This window comes from Podarcis cretensis (assembly GCF_951804945.1).
Source record: "Podarcis cretensis genome assembly, chromosome: 7".
NCBI classification, from domain to species: Eukaryota; Metazoa; Chordata; class Lepidosauria; order Squamata; family Lacertidae; genus Podarcis; species Podarcis cretensis.
In genome coordinates this window covers 39,620,306-39,643,460 of record NC_137176.1, presented here as the reverse complement: position 1 = coordinate 39,643,460, position 23,155 = coordinate 39,620,306, and the positions used below count along the sequence as shown (strand labels likewise).

Below are 23,155 nucleotides of genomic sequence, written 5' to 3'. Positions count from 1 at the left end.
AGACGCTCATTAATTTTGTCATTTTGGGTATATGCAAAGTAAACACACAAATTTGCTTTTAAAGAGGTTAAAAGCCTGTAGTACAAAAGCAGAAGCAGTCACCATCTGTTCAGTGACCATTTCAGATGGGAAGCTGTGTAAGAGCTACTAGCTTTCTTTGAAAGAAATACAAAGCAGACCAAAAAAAACCTCCTCAGTTAAATGGCTCCAATTTCAGAAGCCACTCTACATTGAGATCTCATCTGATTTAGTCACCAATTAGAAATGCATCACGGTATCCCATCCCATTTTTAATTTATGTAATCAGCCATCAGCAGTACTTCCACATCTGCACTCCGTTCGGTGCTAACAATTACGTAAAAGGCCAGCCCTTTCTAGAAACAGCCCTGTTATTAGCCAACAATGACATTTTAAGAGCTGAATTTAGAAAGAAAAGCAGAAGTCTATTAAATAATATTTATACATCTAAGTGACATAGAATCCAAAATCAGATTTAAACTCCCACTTCTTCCCCATTTCACCACAACACATTATCAAAAAACATTAACATGTTTGTTACATAATGACAGTAATGGCAACATTTCTGCCCTAAAGAAACTCTTGCTTCATAATGAAAACCTCCAAAAGAGTTTGGAGACCTAAAAGATTAAGGAAGCCCACATGCTTTATTCTACTGCATTACTTACAAACTTCTGCCTAGCTTTAAATGCCAGAAGAACTGCTGTGGAAAAAAGACATCAAAAGGAAGCTACAACCAGCTTTTATTGCTTCTTATCCATGGGTTTATGTATCGTCTTTCAAATGCAGCCTAGCAGCTTTATTGTATAATGAAATGAAATATTCTTTGCTGAACAGTATGTCAATATGGACTTCAAGAAGAACCTATCCATTCTGAAGGAAATCAGCCCTGAGTGCTCACTGGAATGACAGATCCTGAAGCTGAGGCTCCAATACTTTGGCCACCTCATGAGAAGAGAAGACTCCTTGGAAAAGACCCTGATGTTGGGAAAGATGGAGGGCACAAGGAGAAGGGGAGGACAGAGGACGAGATGGTTGGACAGTGTTCTCGAAGCCACCAGCATGAGTTTGACCAGGCAGTGGAAGACAGGAGTGCCTGGCGTGCTCTGGTCCATAGGGTCACGAAGAGTCGGACACAACTAAATGACTAAACAACAAATGTCAATATATACGAGTTCATTCAAAAGTTGTCCCATCAGTGCTGTTTGTGGGTGAGCAGGTGGGTGATGGCAATTGTAGTTCTTCTTCTAGCTTGCAAAACTTCCTTGCCTGTTGGTATCTTTCCTGCCAAGAGTTCACAGTCCATCCTGTGGTTTTTCTCCCTAGCCCCACTTCCTCAAGTTCTACATCTTATCTTGCAATACTTGCTGCACTGATGCCTTTTTGAATAAACACATACTTTCCCAATAGCTTTACAGTGTGGGGAGTTTCATGGGGAGGAAAATAACCCATGATCCTGTGCCAGGGATTTATTGCTTCCAAAGGAACAAAGCAGCAGCCTCCTGTGTAATCATTATAAGCCTTGATTATATAACAGTATTTTTAGAAATTCCATATCTATTAGTAAAAAAAAAACATAGACGTTAATGCATAGGCTTGGATCCATACTTCCTGTGAGCAAAACTCTGCTTACAGCGTAAACCCACTGAACACGCGTTGAGGAGGGGGGTGTTGGTCATAAAATCAATCCTTCCTCTTGAGCTCCCAGAAAAGCTGCCCTGAAGGACTGGAGGATGCATCAGAATGGCGTAGGAAGTGGCTAGAAAAATCACCTCCTCTTCTTCCTTGAGTGGGAGCATCTACTGGATCTTACTTGCTACCACAAACAGAAGCAGCCCTTCCATTTGTGGAAAGGGCATTATGGATCCAACCCACTGCATTCTGCTTACCGGTCGCATTGAGATCTGTATTCATAATTCACTAACCTCAAGAAGCCCTGCTAAGTATTTCTTACAAATGGCGAATGGCTCCATTGTAACAGAGTACGAACTCCAGCCTGGGAGTGCAGTGACATGAACCATGCCTCTTAATGTTCTTTCCAGAGAAGGTAATCCATAGAAATGGGGGGCATCTGTTACTCGTAAATACTGCAGAAGTTTAAGAGCGAGTTCTGTTCGGAAATAGCCAGTAAGCTCTAGGTCTTTCCTGTAATGAAATGTAAGATTCAAGGTTCTAGCATTATATATTAATTAATTAGTTTACTCACTGGATAGCAGCAGTGCCTGTTTAAATCTATAGTTCATATAATTTAAGTTCAGATACACTAATGTACTAGAAGAAGAAAGGGGGCATGCAAAGGAGGTAGATACGAATGATGGCAGAATATGGAAGCCTCACCATATTGTGGCATTCTATGTTGCTGGATATAACAGGGACCTCACTATAACTGAGAAAATGCTTGAAGAAGCTGGAGAGATGTCCAGCCAATACATGGCTGTAGAATCTCCAGAGCTTCAGCCTTGGCATTAAGTAATGTATGTACTGATTCACAAATAATAACTCCTACTTGCAAACAGTGGGAGAAGAGGAGAAAAAGCAGACAGATTAACCTATCTGCCACAAAACAAGAGTTCTGTAGCTTGCATTCAAGCAGAAGATGCTTAACTGCTACAAGAATATTACAAGCCAACACATTGGCGCGCTCTTCCTTCTAATAGTCATGAGCAGGCACCTTACTGTCCAATCTACAGTTTCGTCAGGACATCATCCTGCCTGTGAGCCTTAAGGCATGCAGTTGACTGCAAACATATTGGCCAAGTTCAAAAAGTCTTTCTTCCTTTTCATCAAAGCTCTGGCCCCTAAATCATCAGTTCAGGCCAACAGTTTTCAACCTGTGTTCCAGAAAGCCCCAGGGTTCCTCAATGGAAAGATCAGAAACAGCTGACAATGGAAAGATCAGAAACAGCTGACAAAACCTTTTTATGTAACAAAGATATACCTTGCTCTTCAGTGTGAGAAACCCCCAAAATATGGCTTACAAAGAATCAAAACAGAACAGAAATAATAAAAGCAGCAGTAGCAAACAACCAGCATACATTAAAAGTCAGCACAACACAAAGCTAAACAGGAAAAAAATAAAAACAAAATAAAAAAATTCCTTCCAGTAGCACCTTAAAGACCAACTAAGTTAGTTCTTGGTATGAGCTTTCGTGTGCATGCACACTTCTTCAGATACATGCACACGAAAGCTCATACCAAGAACTAACTTAGTTGGTCTTTAAGGTGCTACTGGAAGGAATTTTTTTATTTTGTTTTGACTATGGCAGACCAACCCGGCTACCTATCTGTAACAGGAAAAAAATAAATCAGGGCTGCTTCAAGTGGGGTCACCACTGAAATGATACCTGCCAGTCTAATGGACCTTGATGGAGAACCAAAATAAAGTAAATCCAAAGCAGAAATCAGGCAGGCAGCAGCAGCAGAAATGTGTTGGATGTGTTTTAGGGGTCACTCCCAGTTCATGCAGGTCAGTACTTAGGCCCAGCTGGCCATGTGAAGTGACTGCACATTTCATAAAATGCTTTGGGGTCTCTTCTGCCCCCCACATCCCAAGCATCTCAACAGGTCAAGGTGGATCCTGCATGAATGTCAACTATCGTATTTTTCGCCCTATAGGACGCACTTTTTCCCCTCCAAAAATGAAGGGGAAATCTGGGTGCGTCCTATTGGGCGAATGCAGGCTTTCGCTGAAGCTTGGAGAGCGAGAGGGGTCGGTGCGCACCGAACCCTCTCGCTCTCCAGGCTTCAGGAAGACATCCGCAGCCTAGGCAGCCCTGCGGGAGTTCCCACAGGGCTGTCTAGACTGCGGATAGTAGCCTGTTTCCCGGAACGCCGGGCGCGCTGAAAGCAGAGCACCCGGTGCTTCGGAAACACATCCGCAGCCTAGGCAGCCCTGCAGGAGGTCCCGCAGGGATGTCTAGGCTGCGGATAGCAGCCTGCTTCCCGGAGCGTCGGGCGCCCTGAAAGCAGAGCGCCCGGCGCTTCGGGAACACATCCGCAGCCTAGGCAGCCCTGTGGGAGTTCTCCGCAGGGCTCCCCACGCTGCGGATAGCAGCCTGCCGCCCAGCGCGCGGGGCACCCTGAAGCAAAGCGCCCCGCGCGCCGGACAGACATCCGTAGCGTGGGGAGCCCTGCAGGAGCTCCCCGCAGGGTTCCCCACACTGCGGATAGCAGCCTGCCACCCGGCGGGCGGGGCGCCCTGAAGCAGAGTGCCCCGCGCGCCGGACAGACATCCGCAGCGTGGGGAGCCCTGCAGGAGTTCCCCGCAGGGCTCCCCATGCTGCGGATAGCAGCCTGCCGCCTGAGGCAGACATCGGCCAGCCCCACAAGCTCGGGGGACAGCAGGGAGGCGCAGCGCCGTTCCTCAACCTGGTTCGGTTTCCCCGACCTGCTTTTGGGGGGGGAGGGGGGAAAATTCCTTTATTTCCCCCCCAAAAAACTAGGTGCGTCCTATGGGATGGAGCGTGCTATGGGATGAAAAATACGGTACTCTTCTTCACAAACATGTAACTTTCCAGTAAAAATGAAAGCTGGCGCTAACAGAATTTTGGAAAAAGAAACCAAATTGGGGGGGGATCACATTCAATGACCAACACCTGATATTTTAAACTACCTCTCCATGCTATATAGCAACAATATTTTTAAGAATAAAATGTCTTATGGATAACTCTTTTATGCTGTACCTGTCGGTAGCGGACATGAAGCTGAGCAGAAGTGTATTCAAGAAAGCAATCAATTCTTTCTGCAGTTGTTGCCTGACAGCAGTCTTTAGGTCATCTATTTCATCTTGTTGCTGGGATTCTGGCTGCACTACAAGATCGAGTAGAGACTTTGGATTCTGCAGAGAAGATCAGTGAAATGTTATCAGAGCAGGTATTTCATTATTTATTCCCCACCAGAGCTGGGGAATCGGACTATCATACAGAGGAGCATTTCAAACTATGTTTTACCTAAAGAAAATAGTGATAATGAACTGTCCAAAACAAACTGAGGAATAATTAAAGTTGTTCCATTTCCAGTAAGGCATAAATTTCAAATAACTAGATGGTGGCAAGACTCCTGGCACAGACAGAAAGGATTAGAGTGGCTTATCACCTGGAACAGCTTCTAGGGATATCACTTTCCCAACACAACAGGTATCTTATTTTTTTTTTTTTGGGGGGGGGAGATCTTCTTTTTATGATATAAAAACTTACCTGTTACTCATTCACTGCAAGATGCTCAAGTATCTTGCCAATTCTATAGTACACATATCATATTTCCCCAGAACTTAAAACTGCAACATTTTGTTGCTCGGCATATGAGCTCTGTCCCCTAATTTGTATCTGTGTTGGGACTGTTTTGTAGAATACAATTGTGCAGCCTGAGCAAGAGAATGGCTTTGCTGCTGTACCTGCAACATCCAAGCTCCTCACCAGTTCCTATATTGCTTACCAGCAGAGACACTCAGCAAAGGGAAGCCAGGTGAGCAAAGGCATGTTATCTGCTACTGAGCTTCTCTCTTTCCTGCTGTTTGAACCAAATGAATGAAAGAAGTTGCCTTAGACCAAGTCAGGCTATTGGTCCCTCCAGCCAAGTGCAGGAAAATTCTCAAGGTGTCCCACAGAGGCGTTTCACACCACTGTTACCTGATCTTTTCCAGCCTCATCTGGAGATGCCAGGCACCTTTCAAACCTGAAAATGTTTGCCTCTAGCACTGCACTGGTCACCATTTGTAACTTGTTAGAAAATTCAACTGTGCCACTGAAGTCTGGAAATATGATGGTAGCTGGACCAGCTGAGGATCCAGCAGATTGTTAGCCAGGTGAGCTCCATTGCCCTTGATGACATGCCTTGTATATGAAGACAGACACCTCTATCTCATCTAAACTCCCTCCAGTGTAGTAGATTAGGAGGGTTGGATTGTTCTGCCTGCTCCCCAATTAAAAAATCAGTTGTTAGTCAGGGTCTTACATGCTTTAGGATTACATCCAGGATCCATTTTAGATGTTCTACATCTGACATAATCTTCTGTTCCTTAAGAAACTTGTTTAGGAAACATATGATATCAATCAAGAGTTTCTCATCCTCTGAAGAAGCTGGAAGCACCTGAAGAAACCTTCAGTATAAGCAAGAATTTAGCATTATCACAGGTGTATCATAAGCTTTGACTGATATTCCCCATTCCATCTTTCAGGCTTGAATAACAGTGGTACCTCAGGTTACATACGCTTCAGGTTACATACGCTTCAGGTTACACACTCTGCTAACCCAGAAATAGTGCTTCAGGTTAAGAACTTTGCTTCAGGATAAGAAGAGAATTCGTGCTCCTGCAGCGCAGCGGCAGCAGGAGGCCCCATTAGGTAAAGTGGTGCTTCAGGTTAAGAACAGTTTCAGGTTAAGAACGGACCCACAGAACGAATTAAGTACGGGTACTTAACCCGAGGTACCACTGTATACAGATACACTCAGATATGTGAAGAAAGCTAGCAGTAACATACAGATGGCAAGTGAAAATGCTCAGTACGAAATGCCAGCATGAAAATGTTAAAACTCGTTTTGACTCATCATGAGCTGCAGTTACGAAATTTCATGTTGTCCACATGACAGTTTAGCAGAGGAGAAAGCAGACCACCCATCCCTTTGTCTATTCCACTGTCTCTGTGAGATACCTCTATGTGCACTGACTGACAGACCTGGAGACACCAACAACAACAACCATCTAACTGCCCAAGGATCTACTTGCGTCCAACAGGCTGGCAGGAGGGGCACAAGGTTGAAGGGGAAAGGAGAAAAGGGGCAAACCACTCACTGCTCAGCCCAAGCCATTAATGCAAGCTGAGCTCCGATTATCTGCTGGGGGCTCTGATTAGGTTAGTACTGTACAGGGATGAGAAAGCAGCCAATGAAACTGAATTCATTAGCTGGGGGAAATTCGTCAGATGTGGGGGCAGCTGATTACTATTTTTTAATAGTAGATATTATGGGCAGAGAAAGAGGACCGTGACTCAGTTGCATGTGTCCCATTCTATCCTTAGTCAGGCTATGAATCTGAGCACTCTCCCCCTCTGCTTGCTGCTAAACACAGATGGGTTTATCACTTTAAAGGATATTTATTCCAGTGCCAAATGCTTAGAAGGACTCCAAAGAGTCTGGATATCTTTGAAACTTTCAAAGCCAAATCTACTGTGACAGGCGGCTTTGTAGCCAGTTATGCACCTTGCACTTACACACTGACCTGCTTAATGCTGTTTGCCAAGCCAAGCACTTCAAAGTGGCCCCACAAGGGCCACTGCTGCAGATTAATGCCAGCCTGTCATTCAGAATGTAAAAATTCATTCTCGTGATGGCGGCCCGAACTTCCCTGTGGGACACTGCTCGAATGATGGAATTAAGACAATCTTGCAGCCCACTGGTTGCATGAGTTATCTTCAGGGTAATAATATCCTCCGAGGAGAGCTTTAATGTGTCTGGAAATCTGAAATGAAAAAGGAAATCAGCTGATTGTTGAGGATTTCTTTTTTTACAAGAGACTACTGAATGAAGCAAAACAAACATTTTGTCTTCTCTGATCAAATTGGCTTTGATCCAATTATTTTTTCTTGATTTGAAACTTTGGGCAGCATGTGTCTTGTTTTAAGAGGCTGTCTGCAAAATACAAGATCTATCACTGAAAATACATTTCATTTATTAGCTATTATTAATAATGTAGTATTTCACGGAAGTATTCAGTATCTTCTTTGGGAGATCTCAGGATATATAATTAATTATAGCACTCAAGCACCCCCCATCCTCTATCTGAATCTCAAGTCTAATTTACAAGGACTGAATCAAACTGGATTTGGAATCAGGCTTAGTGACTTCTCCCATCAATTGCCTCTCTAGTGTTCTCCTTCCATTTCCCAAACTTATCCCGTTGTGTGATGGTGTTAGTAGAGAGACCTTTGGATGGCAGAGGTCTTGTCTTTAAGGAACTGATATGGGAAAGCTTTGGGAACTATATCTCTACGTTTCATAGCCTTAATGGACATTCCTACGACATTTGTGGGACCATCCATACTTTTAACACAAGTGGCTCTGCTGTAGGAAGACTTTACCACTAATTTCCCCTCTTTGGAAAAAGTATGCAAAAAGCAGGCTAGGCGGTTGGGATGGCTGGTAGACAGGATTGGTTGAGCTAATGGCTGACTGAGAGCGACTGCGCTAATGTCATGCACATGGGGTTCCTCGGGGGCAACTGGTTGGCTACTATGAGAACAGAATGCTACATGGGCCTACAATCTGATCCAGCAGAGCTCTTCTTAAGTACTTATGTGCTTCCCACAACTTTGACTTTGACTCCCACAGTCTCATTGTACTAATCACACATTCTAACTAGAAGCAGCATCCAGAGTTAACCCAGTTTTGCTCTCCTTACATTTACAGTCAATGGAAAGAGGATAAGGCCGTACAGTGCTGGAGGAGACACCGACAAATTCCAGTTGTCACCCAATCCTTCACCCAAAATAGTCTTCTTGCTCCAAATTCTAGCACATGAGGGGATTCAAGTGGGAATTTTCAATGAAGGTGAATAGCTTACTCTTTGGTTCCTGTCTCATAATCAGTGAGTTTCAGTAAATTATCCACTCCATGGAACCAAGACAAGTTCCAAGCCATTTTAAGCATGCCTGACACCGGTTTTGAGGCCCAGAGTTCACAAGGAAATGGTAACACCACTGAATTGGGGCTCACAGCATGATGAGCTTTGACTCTGACAGGCAGATGATACCTTTAAGGAGAGAAGGGGGGTATGGCAAAAGTTAAAATAGTTCTTTATCATCTGAAAACTTAATAAATCTGCTAATCTTCTGGCAATAACTGTTAATCTGTATGTATATGGCTTAAAAGAAACTTTAGGTGTTTCTTCTTGTTATAATGTTATCCCAGTCTTACACACAATCTACTGTGGTCTCCTATCCAAGGAACTGAAGGGCCCACATCTTCTTTGCTTCCACAACACTGTGGTGTTAAAATGATCCTATATCATTCGCTAGGCCCTAGCTTAGAAGCGACTTAGAGTAGAATACAAAAATTACATATTGCAATTCCTGAAGATACACTCCGAAGACCTTGCTGCTACTTATTCCATCAGCTGAAGAATGCTTCAGTATGAGAATATTCACACCTTTCATGATGTCCATATGAAGTGGCTTCCCTAGGAAGTGGTCTGTTGATGGCACTTTCTGGTGAGGCACTCCACAACACCAGGGATACAACTTTCTTATAATAATAATAATAATAATAATAATAATAATAATAATAATAATTTATTATTTATACCCCGCCCATCTGGCTGAGTTTCCCCAGCCACTCTGGGCGGCTCCCAATCAGTGTTAAAAACAGTACAGCATTACATATTAAAAACTTCCCTGAACAGGGCTGCCTTAAGATGTCTTCTGAATGTCAGGTAATTCTTTATCTCTTTGACATCTGATGGGAGGGCGTTCCACAGGGCAGGCACCACTACCGAGAAGGCCCTCTGTCTGGTTCCCTGTAGCCTCACTTCTCGCAATGAGGGAACCGCCAGAAGGCCCTCGGCGCTGGATCTCAGTGTCCGGGCTGAACGATGGGGGTGGAGATGCTCCTTCAGGTATACAGGACCGAGGCCATTTAGGGCTTTAAAGGTCAGCACCAACACTTTGAATCGTGCTCGGAAACGTACTGGGAGCCAGTGCAGATCTCTCAGAACCGGTGTTATGTGGTCCCGGCGGCCAGTCCCAGTCACCAGTCTAGCTACCGCATTCTGGATTAATTGCAGTTTCCGGGTCACCTTCAAAGGTAGCCCCACGTAGAGCGCGTTGCAGTAGTCCAAGCGTGAGATAACCAGAGCATGCACCACTCTGGCGAGACAGTCCGCGGGGAGGTAGGGTCTTAGCCTGCGTACCAGGTGGAGCTGGTAGACAGCTGCCCTGGACACAGAGTTAACCTGCGCCTCCATGGACAGCTGTGAGTCCAAAATGACTCCCAGGCTGTGCACCTGGTCCTTCAGGGGCACAGTTACCCCATTCAGGACCAGGGAATCCTCCACACCTGCCCGCCTCCTGTCCCCCAAAAACAGTACTTCTGTCTTGTCAGGATTCAACCTCAATCTGTTAGCCGCCATCCAACCTCCTTCTTAAAGATGCAGAGAGGAGAGACTTACCGTCTAACAACAGAAACAGGCAAACTAAAGGGAAGAATGCTGTAAGAGTCACAGGGGAAAGTATCAGCCCTATGAAAAAGAAAACAAGGAAGATAGCTGTATTAAAGAAGCACTCCATGGGTTAATCAATTAATTAACTGCCCTGTCACTTAAACGAATGCATTGTGATATGACACAAGGGCCTTAGTTTAGAACAAACTCACAGTGTGCTGATCCACACTGCCAAAATTGTAGCTGCTTCACTCTTCTCCCATTACCACTGTCCCAACTCTCCAGAGGTGGTTTTGGAGGGCACCCAGGGAGCTGGAGGGGGCAGGAGAGGAAGCTCTGTTGCATAGATGGAAGTCAAGTGCACCAGCAGAGCTGCAGCACTGGGCGCAGTTTTAAAAAAACAATTCACTTTTAAAACATTTTACTTTTGAAAACCAAGCAAAAGATACCAACCCCTTTTAAGAAAGTGTGTGTGTGCATAAGTGAAAAACAAATTTATTTTACTGAAAAAGAGCATAAGATACTCTTTAAAAATGGAAAGTTTAGATCAGGCATAGGCAACCTCGGCCCTCCAGATGTTTTGGGACTACAACTCCCATCATCCCTGACCACTGGTCCTGTTAGCTAGGGATGATGGGAGTTGTGGTCCCAAAACATCTGGAGGGCCGAGTTTGCCCATGCCTGGTTTAGATGGCTCTAAAGTTGTTTACCATTAATTGTTTAATAAATCAAAACATTAGTCAAAAAGGGCTTGTGCAGTATCACCAACAGTAAAAATTCACAACACATTATCCCTAACAAGGCATTTGACCTTTGAGATCAAACTCCAATATGTATTAAGCTACTAAAAGCTTTGTTAATGCATTAACTGCTAGTGTAGGATCAAAACATTGGGCATGTGTTTTAATTCTGAAATTGATTACAATGGCCTTTTAAAAAAATCTCACTACTGTATGTACCCTATAAGGCTATTTTGGTTAAAGCCTGCCAAAAACTTCAGTTCATTTGGGCAAAAAACATAGTGGGCCGTGGACTAAAACCTTAAGAGAACTTCTTGGCATTAGGCTTCCAAAATTAATGGGCTTAGATGCTAACAAAGCTCCAACTAGCGGGAGCATCCTGTGAGAAGAGTTCCACTCACAGGACTTCCCTACCAACAGAAGGGCAAAGAGATGTGGCTCCCTGCAGTCTTCGTTTTATAGCCACTAGGCTCCTCAAAGATCTTCTTCGGAGTATCAGGGGACTCTCTAGAGCTGCAGTGTGAAGTTTCAACCTTTCTGCCACACCTGGCATCATATCAAACATAAGGTGCAATAAACTGGATGTGGTTTGCCCCAAACGGCCCGGTGGGCCAATCTTCATGACTTGATGAGCCTAATTACGGGTCAAATATTGCTCAGTTCTTGCTTATAATTTACATTTAACTTTGCTGGAACAGGGAGAACAAATACAGTGGTACCTCGGGTTAAGTACTTAATTCATTCCAGAGGTCCATTCTTAACCTGAAACTGTTCTTAACCTGAAGCACCACTTTAGCTAATGGGGCCTCCTGCTGCCGCCGTGCCGCCAGAGCACGATTTCTGTTCTCATCCTGAAGCAAAGTTCTTAAGCCGGGGTACTATTTCTGGGTTAGCGGAGTCTGTAACCTGAAGCGTATGCAACTTGAAGCGTATGTAACCTGAGGTACCACTGTATTTTGCTTGGTAGAAAAATAAAGGAGCATAAAAGCAGTCACTATAAATCCACCTACCACATCTCTTTTCTTGATGCCTCATCAAACAGTAGTAGACAAAGCAATGCTGCTGCTTCACTCATGACAGCACCATAATCTTGGAATAACAAGCAAACTAAGAACATAAAAAAAAATTAAAAATATTTCTCCAAGCAGCATGACCACGGGGTTATACAAATATTCAAGTCTGCTGACGACACAATCCCATGCATCTCTACTCAGAAGCAAGTCCCATTGTTCAATGAGATTTGCTCCCTGTTAAGCGTGCAAAGAACTACAGCCTTAAAACTACTAATTACAGTAGAACTGCCAAGTTTGGACTTGCTTTTTAAAAGTAATCCATCTCCGAGAAGTACTAGAAATATTAATTCATTATATATAGCTGCATGCGAAGTAATGAATACATCTTTAAAGTTTTTGGAAAGAAAATGCTAAAACGAAACAGCATTTAGAAATAGCATTTCTCCAAGGGCTGATTACTTATTCAGATGTTTAATCTGAGGTTCACAACAGTGAATCAGCAACCTCGGAACACAGTGAATCAGCTCAAAATTGTTGACAGAGTTTTGGAATTCCAGACCATTAGTAATCGTGGCCAGTGGTCCTGGGGTCAAATAAATCAGGAGGCAGCAATTTATTTATAAGACCAATGGAGTTGAATTCCAGTAATCAAAAACCATTCAATGAGTATGTATATGAGAAACTGGTACTTAAATTACAGTATTTTCTGAAGGAAACAGAGGCTGCAGTCCTAAGGACTAAGAAGCAAGTCCCTTTAAAACAGAATAATTTGTTTCCAAACAAACATGTGTAGCAGGAACGGGGAACCCATAGTTCCAACACTTAGAGGGCTACGGTTCCCTGACAACTGGCTAATGGGGGCTGTAGCCCAACATCTGGAGGTTTCACAAGTTCCCCATCTCTGACGTGTAAGATTGTGCTGTACAACAGAAACAGATTTTAAAATAAAGAAACGGGTCCACGTAACATGATAAATCAATTCTATGTAATTCATTAAAAACTAGTTTAAAAGTAAGCTTTTGGGGCCATCCTAGCCTTAATATCTGAAGCAACAATGTGATGTTGGATATTTAAGCCACTAACCGAATAAATAAAATGCAACACTCCAGTAAAAATCCTACCCTCTTATGGCTTTTGCATTTTCCTCCTTAATGGACCGACAAGGCTATGTGCAGTTTTTAGCTATAATTCTGTAAAGTTACCTCTAAATAACACCAGCAAGACAGATGGCTGGTTGGCCAGGGAGAGCCGCTTAGCTGGATCTGCATATGTAAGTTTCCGTAACAGGGTAAGACATGGCAACATCATACACCCCATAACCTGCCAAAGCCAGAAAACGTTGCATTAACAGCGATGCATTATGCCATCTTGCACTTTGCGTACCTTCTCTCTTTTTTCCCAACCCTCTCTGCTTCCCTGGAAACTTAAAAAGAATTCAAAAAGCCTAAATAAGCCCTAATTTTTCACTTTTCTTTTAATATACAGGTCCATTGTCCCAGGCCTAGAGGACCAATGACCATTTTTAAACTCATGCTTGAATATTCAGGTGTAAAGGTATAAATGGAATGGAACGAGTTCACAACATGTCTTTCATCTTTTTCATCCATAGGGCATTTTCCTCTCTCTGTGACACTCACAAAGGCTAATAAAGATTGAAATTTGAAAGAGAGTCAAGACATATATAGAATGCATTGTCTCTTCTTGCTGTGGTGGGGAGTCTGCAACTGGGACGTGTCTCAGTCACAGGGCAGAAAGCAGACATAACCTGGTTCAGTAGTAGCATCTTGGGTGGGATAATTATTACAAGGATGAAGTAAGACTACTCATACCTTTACACTTGTTCCACTCTAAACAAGGAAGTTTGCAAATCTGAATGAATAGAAGCCTCATATATCACTGGTGCAATTAACCCATAATCCTTAACAACGGTTCACATTCATAACCATGGTTCTGATAACTATCTGTGACTCGTGCAAACCACAAAATACTTTCCCATATTTTGAGGGAAAGGGAACCTATGGTTTGTTCAAAATTGCAAGACAAAACTTCAAAAGTTCTCCTTTCACATGCAGAGGGAGGAAAGCACAATGTGGCTAGTGACCACACCAGAAAAACAAAACCTGTTACTGAGACTTTGCAGACTGTTTATGTCTGATTTTTTTTATTAGATTACGTTTAACTGGATTGTATTATGCAGTATTTCATTGTATTTTTGCTGTTTTGTACATGGTTTAGCGCCCAAGGATTACAAACATAGTGTTTCTTCTACTACTATATGACAAAGCCAAAAATGAACATTCTTCAAAATACTTATTTTCCCTGCTATACCTAATCAAAGTCTAAATAGTATTTTTATCAGATAAAAGAAAAAATGCCCACCAAGAATATTGAAGGCACAAACCTAGAAAGTTATTTGATAAAACTATTGTGAATTCTTAAATTGCAAGTCTCTTTCCCTAGATTCAGAACTATGGTCATTGGTTATTTTTTGTTGTTTCATACAGACTGATGATAACAGGTTTAAAGAACAGGAAGTTAAAAGATATCTTCCACTGAATTGCATGTGCTTAATCACTATGTTAAGGTAAGAGCCAAATAACTCAATTAGTTTTGCTCATCAAGTGGAAATACTAAAGTGGGGTGTTCAAATGCCTATTTTTACAAATGAATTTTTAAAGTATCTAATTCCTATATGAAATATTTTTTATCAAACACAGTAATTTGAGATGGAAAGAGGAGGCTGAAAAAAGTCACATCCTGTTGTTATTCTGTTTTACCTTGCCATCCTGGTCAACACATTCAGCAAAGTAGGAAAGTATTTTGTCTATGATACCCATCTTTTTGATGATTTCATGCATTTTAGAATCTAGAAAGGGGAGTAAGACAGAAATTAGCAGGCCTCAAATGCTGGGCACATGTATTATACACATGTACTAATAATTTAGCACCGTATTTTGAAGACACTTGTTGGGTTGCCATATTTCAAAAAGTAAAACCCAGGACACCCTGAAAGCATGCCTCTTCCCTGCAATCATTAAGCTAGAATTGGCTGTTATGATAACCATATGATTCCACTGAAAACAGAAGCCTTGCCTCTACTGCTATTACTCCCTGCCTCTAGTTTACATCACAGTTGCCGACTTTTGGGGATCCAGCAGCACATTTGCAAACTGTGTGAACACCAAACAACCACTGCAACAAAGGACATCACTGCAACCTAGTCTACTGCCCACAACAGTCTCATTTTGGTAGGGGAGGGGACCTGTGGGTGCCATGTTGGAAGCCCCTGCTCTGGACCACGCAAAATGGACAACATCGCATCATCATTATAAGAGGTATCCTATTTCATTAGTTGCTGCTCACAGTGAGGGGAACACTCAATTGCAACAAAGCCATGTTCAATGTTTCAGGTCAGCTAGGACCAACCTTGGCTCCTTATCCCTCCCTTCCCGCAATTATCCCTCCCTTCCCGCAATTCTATCTGAGCCACAAAAATGTGTGTAAATTTTATAATGATTTAGAATTACACTCTAGCTCCCAGTCCCATGCTGATGCCATTTTACCTCTCTAATAGACTCTTTCAGGTAAGACAAGTACCACTAGTTGAAGGAAAGGCCACAGTGGAAATCTCAGCTTTGGCCAGAGGGGCAGAAAGCTACCATTGTTGAATGCCCCACCAGGCGTAACAATCAGAAAGTATGAAAACAGGGTGTTTCAGGGAAGGATGTGGCACCTTTATGCCCATTGCAGTTTGGGCCCCTCAGTTACATCAGCTCAGAGCTGCCTAGCAAAAAAAGTTACAGGAAACCACCCCACACATCCTCTGCCCTAATCAGTGTGAACTGGCAGGGTTTGGGATGTGGTAGTGGGTCTGCAGCTCCACCCCTCCATAACCTAAGTTACAATTGCTTCCGTAGTGTCTGAATTCGCTTGTTTTCTTGTTCCCTCCACATCCTTTTTGCTATTGTGATAATAATATCAAAATATTGTGATAATAATATCAGTCAATGGGGTGCATACCTATTACAATTGTCAGAATAAATCATTCATGAAATAATCAATCCAAGTCAAAAGATTACCTCAAAAGGGGTTAGATGGAGTATCCATCCTAAAACATTATGCCAAAACTACTCCCAAGGAGGAAGTAACTCTGTGAACTGCTGCTGGTAAAAGTATGTAGGAAAAACACTTTACCTTGCATAATTACAGCTAGCTGCTCAGCTGCTGACTTCCTCAAAACTAGATCAATTGTGTCCGAGATAAAGATATCATACAGCTTTTCAACAGTCTCAGCCTAAAAATAAAATGATACATACCATTATCTATCTGGAAAAATATTTGCCTTCGTAATCCCACCAGGGGCAGAGACACCTTCAGCTCAATTGTATAAGGGTTATTTGATCAGATGTTGTTTCATTCTGCCTAATGTTAAGTGGCTAGAGGGGATCATTTGGGCACAAACACAGTATCAATTTAGTGTATTTTATACTAGGGCAAGGGAACCTGTTGTTGGACTCCAACTTCTATTGTTCCTGATCAGTGGCTACACTGGTTGGGGCTGACTGCACAGCAATTTGAGGACAAGAGGTTTTACAAAGTCCCTAAAATGTGGTGAACGTTTTGCCTGCCAGATGTTGCTGAACTACAACTTCCATCATCCCTGGACATTGGCCACGCTTGCCAGGGCTGATGGAAGTTGTTGCTCAGCAACATCTGGAAGAACAAAGGTTGTCCATATCTGCTCTTAAAGTACTGATGCCAAGGTGTTCGTTTCTGCATATGCCACAAACTCCTTCTTTAGCTTTGCTCTACAGGCAAACTGTACAACGTGGTTGTACGTTTTGCTGTGCTTGGGGCCTCATTGGAAGTAAATTTAGTTACAATGCACAGTAATATAAAAAGTACAAGAATCCCAGGTGGATACCAGTGCCTAATTCTGCACCTGATCTCTTTGCCAGCTGCCAAGACAAGCTTGATCCTACGCTTGGTCATTAATTAACCATGGTGAAAACAAAAGCCTCTTTCTTGCCTCAACTCACACTGTCTTATCAATAACTATGGACATTCCTTAAGAAACCTTTACTCCTGCTTTGTACATAGGAAACTTGTCACTGATTCCCAGATACGATCTGGACTAAGGAGACTTTGCCCCACTTGGCTCAGAACCTTCACCTTTAAGGCCACCCAAACAGACTAAAGTTAGAAACATGGACTAACATATTTCATTGGTTAGCATTACCCGAAGTATCCCTCAACAAGTGCCAGTTGACTGACCTTCCGCCTCAGGAACCCAATTTTTTTAAAATTGCTTATACAGTCTCCCTGGATCTCTTCCTCACTCAGGCCGTTCCATGCTTCATTCAGTCTGCTCGATCTCTGTAGGACCCCATGACAGCAGATTCTTTCACCCCACAGCTTGTTCTCTCCTCTAACCTGTTCCTTTCCCTCCTTTCCATATCTATCATTTTCCTCTGGATCAATCACGTCCCTCAGGTCACAGTGACTACCAGGAAACCCACGCTTCTCCTCAACGCTGGCACAGAATATTTTCAACAGCATATTCAACACTAGAACCCTCTTGCATTGGGGGATACAGCTCCAGTTCAATGCTAGCAATCTCTGTTAAAAGGCTCCTTTGTTCACCTTAAATACTGACTCTCTTGCTGAATCTCCCAGCTTGAGTTCAACAGTCTTTTCCACAATAAGTAAGTTAGGGATGCTTGAAAGGACACTACTCTGTGGTAGTGGGTGCCTCAGGGTTCCCTCTTCTTCAGTCGTAAGATGAAACATCAAGTGTTTGAGTGCCGTGGAACGGACTCTGAGGAAATAAAATGTATGCTTTGAATTTTCCCTAGAAAACATTTCCTGCTCTTCAGTTTATACCCAATGCCCTGAAATTTTAAAGTAGACACATATATGCAGAAATGCTTGGTGTTCAGTCCCCATCCCCTTCTAAATAGGATACAATGTTTTCAGTACACCTGCTACTTGAACTTCCCCAATATCTTATACCACACTGGGCTGAAGTAGTATTTGAATATATAAAGAACCAACCAACCAGATTTAAACAAAGAGTCTCTTCAGCTGCTCACTCTACTTCAGTGGCACCTAACTATGTCCCCCTACTTATTTGCTCCTGCGCTTCAGTGTGGTGTAGTGGTTAAGAGCGGTGGACTTGTAATCTGGTGAACCGGGTTCGCTTCCCCGCTCCTCCACATGCAGCTGCTGGGTGACCTTGGGCTAGTCACACTTCTCTGAAGTCTCTCAGCCCCACTCACCTCACAGAGTGTTTATTGTGGGGAAGGAAGAGAAAGGAGATTGTTAGCCGCTTTGAGATAAAGTGGGATATCACATCCAAAATCATCATCATCTTCTTCTTCAATCAAGTGTCTGGAGATCTACAGATAGGCCTAATTTATTTAATTCTGAGCATTTTGATGGTGCTACTTTTCTCTGAGAAAAATTACTGAGTGGCAGCATTGTCCCTTACATTTTTCCCCCTTTCCTTGCTTAAAGTAGTCCAAATTAAATTTCCATAGAAAAATTGCTATTGGGGTGTCCAGGACCACCTGCACTTGAAAGTCAATCTAGTTCATCTAGAATTCTCTGCAAGAAGCAGGTCATAATGACAGATGTAATGCCACTCTTCCTCATACACACACAAAAAAATTGCAGATATACTCACAATGGTTTTTTTGAGAACAGAAGACGCAAGGCAGCTTTAAGTCTTGTAGTTCTGGGGAGAATCCCTTCTTTTTCAGCATTTGTTTCACTCAGTGAGAGGATGCAACTACCCAGAGCGTCTTCTGTGTCTGCATAGCCCTAAGTGTGCATTTAAAAGTTCACATCGGCCATTTAACAGAATAATAAGTCATGCATTGTAATAATTTTCTTGGCAACAGTAAATTCACCCTGAGTAATGGGCAATTTCAAGTTTGTAGGCCAAATTCATTGGATGGGTGGTTGCTCAACACCATCAACACTATATGAACAAGTGCTCCACCAAATTTTCGAGAGATTCAGTTATAATTTCAGAAGACTGGAAATGTTTCGTTATTTAAAAAGAAAAAGAAAAAAAGCCTTTGTACATTTTTCATACCAGTTCACAACCACTGTTCCCTTGATCGGCTGCTGCATCAGAGGGGAGTATAAAAGGGTATATGGTTCCATTGCCCCCCATCAATCCTGATTTGCCCCACTGTTCTGGCAGTTTCTTTATTTTATTTTATTTTCAATTTTCAAAAGATCACAAACACACACGTTCCAAACTGTTCTGGCAGTTTCACTACACACCAAAGCTGTGTGGCAAACTTTTCACCCCAATTTGTATTTCATGAATGAGTGAACATGTATGCTCACATGTTTCTTAAACGTGACCTCTGGTGTTTCGGATCAGCACTACTATTCTCATGGTCATAAAATGGCTGGGATTAATCTCATGAGATAGGAGGAGCAATGATTCTACAGCAAATTGAGCTACCAAGAAACTTCAAGATATACAAGGAAATCTATAACTTGTCCCCCGAGTCAGGATCAATGTGGATTTAAGATGGTTAGGAAGAATAAGGTTCTGAAGAACTATTCAGAAAAATGCTGGATAATCCATTTGAAATTAAGCTTTCCCATTTCGAAATAAGCCTAATGCTACATTGTTGTCCAGCATTCACTCAGAATATCCAATGAACAAGTATATTGATTGCTCCTCCATTCCTTATTTGCCTGGCCGCCATGTTTATAAATATCCATCTTTCCCTATTGTGTAATGTCATTGCTGCTCCTATTGGCAAAGCAATTAAGCTTAGTTCAAGATAAACTGTGCTCTGAGAAGTCGAAATTACCTGAAGAATTGGAACAACAGGATAGAGGGCCTCAATAAACTTGTTCCAGGTCATTGCTGCCATCATCAATCGGCCCTGAAGAAGATACATCAGCATAAAAGTGGCGGCTGAGCACACCTGTTTTAATGAGAGAAGGCAAGGTAGCAGAATAAAGAGTGGTCAAACCAATTTGTTGGTGCCATAAAGGGAAATTAGGCTGTGCCTTGGAAGCTTTAACATCAAATAGTTTTCTGCTTTGTTTGAAATCCAACTGTGGTGAAATACTATCATGAGCCAACTGTTATCAAATAGTCTTCAAGTAGAGTGCAAGACTCAGCTGCCTTGTAGCAAAGCATCCACCCAAAAATGGCAAAAAGAGCTTCCCTGCCTAAAGGTTTAGGGCATGTTTTACAACTGGTGGTTGGCTTTGCTTACTTCCCACAGAGCAGACTGACTGCAATGGGGGGATAAATCTCAGCACAATACCTGAACTTTGTTCTATCCTTTGAGTACATGTCAACAAACCTGGTACCGAATCTCTGGTAAGAAATCTCTGATCTGAACGTTTCTCACATTCAAAATGAAGAACAAGCTTGAAAAGGTATGGAACCATTCCCTGAAGGCTCTGAAACCCAACAGTATGATGGTAGAGATTGACTATGTCTCCTTCCACAACTCAAGATATAGAATAACATAGCTGGGTCCCAGATGCATGACAACAAATGTACTTTCCCACACCAGTCTACCTGAGTGCCTAGACCACTTCCACATAGGATGGACTGCATCTTGTCCACGTTTTCAGGTTGAAAATACTGGATGGTATTCAAGTCAGTTTTACTCAAGAGTTAACCTATTGAAATTAATGAATGTAACTAATGTTCATTTATTTTAACGGGTCTACTCAAAGTAAAACTTACTTTAATACCACCCTTTGAAAATTATCTATGACCTGACAGTGCTCTGAACACCTCTACAGACACTAGCAGATACACTGTCAAAACAAAGATATAAGAGATTTTATTCTAGTAATGCCTTGCAAACTTGTCACAACTGTTCCTCTTACTATCAACACACCACCTTATTCTCTATATACAGTAGCTGCCATAATAGAATATTTCCTCTGCCTGAAACAACATAGTGCTGCTAGAAGCAGTTGTGTGTTGTTTTTTACATGCAACATAAAGCATAAGCTCCAGATAAGGAGTCTTCAAGTTCAGAAAGCATGGTTACATATTAGCTTCACTGAAAAACAGCAGGGGCAGTTAACACTATGAAGAAAAGGGCCACTTGGCAAGGCCCCATTTCCCAGAATCCAAGTCCCTTGAATGGGAGAAGAGGAGAATTTTGTTATGATGACATCCCTGGGCTACACGAAACTTAGTCACATAAAAAAAAATACAAGATCTTCTTCAAATTCCCCACCATTCTTATGACTCAGGTGAAACATTCTGAGGTAAATTCCACTAATGAAAGAAAAAACTTTGGGCGTTTAGAAAGTCCTTTGGTGTATGCAATACCTCTCAACATACTGATTAACTAACAGAGGATAAGATGAACAAAATGTAGTACCTCATGATGGGAATCTTGAAGGCCAAAACTACAGATTTCATAGAGAACTTTGGGATGAAGCAGAAAATGTATTCCATAGCTGACTGAAGAAACAGGTTTAGTGGCATTATGAATTCCTAAACATTCCTAGAAAGAATACATAAAAGACAGCTAAGTATTGTCTTGACAATATTGAAGCCATCCACAAACAGTCAAGCTATTTCCAGCAAGATAATAATGACACCATTAACTAAAATGGATGCTAAGGGCTGGGCTGTTGGCTCTGTTTATCTGCCTTAAGCGAGCAGCTTTTTATATACACCAAATGAGAAGAACTATAATAAAGTATGATTTAGCAGGTGGACAGGGAACAGAGACAAAGAAATCGTGTAGACACATCCCTCTCCTCTGTGAAACTCAGAAAAATCTGAATGTGCTCAGGCATAATTCATGCCAAGCAAGCTTAACATCATACAGCAAAATGCTGGGTTTTCAGCCCAACACGACTAAGGCAGCTTTTGAAACAGACTGTTCCTATGAGATTACTAAATGGTAGGGAAGAAAAAGAAATCTTTCTTTAGCTTGGAAGTAAATTGCAAGCCATTTTAAATGCTAACCTTAACAGTTTTGAGGCAGTAGCGATAGGCTTCAGTTCGTATATTCAGCAGAGGATGGGACAACAGATGGAGGAGAACCTTCTGACTCTCTGCCTGCAGCAACCGGCTAGCTTGGGCAGACTTCCAGCTACAAACAGAAATAATTCAATACGAAGAGAAATTAATTGCTCTGAGACATGGGCAGCCAATTCGTTAAGCCTTGGGGTGCAGATTCCCCCTAGCCAAGGCACTCAGGAGCTTACAACTAATTCAGTTACTTCCTCATCTTTTGTAGCTGTATGGTTAATTGTTAGGCTGTCGACTTTGGCCACCTCCACACCATACTTTTAAAGACATTGCTTTAATGGCCCAGCGTCTCCCAAAGAATCCTAAGAACTGTTATTTCTAAGGGCGCTGGGAACTGTAATGTTGTGAGGGGCTTCCTAGTAAATTTCCGCCTCAACAACCCTTAACAAAAGTAGAACTTTCAGGATTCCTTGGGTGAAGCCATTACTTTAAATGTATGGTGAGGATGTGACTGATTTCTGAAGAAACATATGCTACAGTGCACTTTCCTGTGTCAATATGGGGACAGTGGTACAGTGTTGGGAGCACAACTCTGCCCTACCATACAGGCTGCTACTGCTTTATACAATTTAAAGGGTGCCTTTTAACCAACATTCTTAAGGCGGACTACAGGGATGTCGGGATCCTTGAGTAGGAGCCTCCTTCTTCGCATGTACTGCCCTGCAAATCATCCTGTGTATCTATGGCACTACGTAAGACAGGACTGCAATCCTATACACACATACCTAAGAGGACAGGATGGCAATCTTACTTCCAGATAGGAGTGTATAGGATTGTGTTGTAAGCCAGCACTTACTACTGGCTAAATTTATGACAGACAGACAGTGTAACAATTTAACTATAGCCCCATACTTTTAAAAATAGCCCTGTACTCTTGTCTCCAGCATCATGACATGGGGCTTTTTTGCAAGTTAAGTTGCCATATGCTTACATGTCTGAGCAAATGCTGAGGAATTCCTGAAGTAGAGGGAAGTGCTGATGATATGGGAGACTTTTTAGGGCCTGTTCTACCATCTCCAGTAGATCAAGAAGATTATTTTCTCCCTACAAAAGAGTACATATGAATCACAGAATTTAATTTTTTTAAAAAAATACTGAAACAGGTCACTTAAGGGTTAATGAACAAGCATTATCTTTCAAACAAGTAATCATTTTTTAATTACAATGGATGCAACTAGGAATAGTA

The 23,155-nt window shown here is 42.3% G+C and overlaps 1 protein-coding gene and 1 long non-coding RNA gene across 4 annotated transcripts in view; one reads left to right on the top strand and one right to left on the bottom strand.

Moving 5' to 3' along the window:
- Positions 1-23,155, top strand: part of LOC307219674 — a 586,866-nt gene that overhangs the window by 530,963 nt on the left and 32,748 nt on the right. The window lies entirely within an intron of this gene.
- The window catches only part of RTTN (rotatin), a 96,614-nt gene that overhangs the window by 56,688 nt on the left and 16,771 nt on the right, over positions 1-23,155 (bottom strand). For 2 of the 3 annotated variants that reach the window (XM_079982843.1, XM_079982844.1), the window contains exons 13-28: positions 22,901-23,013; positions 21,904-22,030; positions 21,308-21,433; positions 19,760-19,876; positions 18,607-18,743; positions 17,565-17,739; positions 16,116-16,215; positions 14,699-14,787; positions 13,124-13,241; positions 11,919-12,015; positions 10,178-10,246; positions 8,576-8,764; positions 7,235-7,474; positions 5,971-6,115; positions 4,701-4,855; positions 1,944-2,163 (exon numbers count right to left, since the gene is read on the bottom strand). In XM_079982843.1, coding sequence (XP_079838969.1) covers positions 1,944-2,163; positions 4,701-4,855; positions 5,971-6,115; positions 7,235-7,474; positions 8,576-8,764; positions 10,178-10,246; positions 11,919-12,015; positions 13,124-13,241; positions 14,699-14,787; positions 16,116-16,215; positions 17,565-17,739; positions 18,607-18,743; positions 19,760-19,876; positions 21,308-21,433; positions 21,904-22,030; positions 22,901-23,013 — 2,217 coding nt within the window. The remainder of the gene's footprint in view (positions 1-1,943; positions 2,164-4,700; positions 4,856-5,970; positions 6,116-7,234; positions 7,475-8,575; positions 8,765-10,177; positions 10,247-11,918; positions 12,016-13,123; positions 13,242-14,698; positions 14,788-16,115; positions 16,216-17,564; positions 17,740-18,606; positions 18,744-19,759; positions 19,877-21,307; positions 21,434-21,903; positions 22,031-22,900; positions 23,014-23,155) is intronic. The other variant, XM_079982845.1, reaches the window with a different exon arrangement.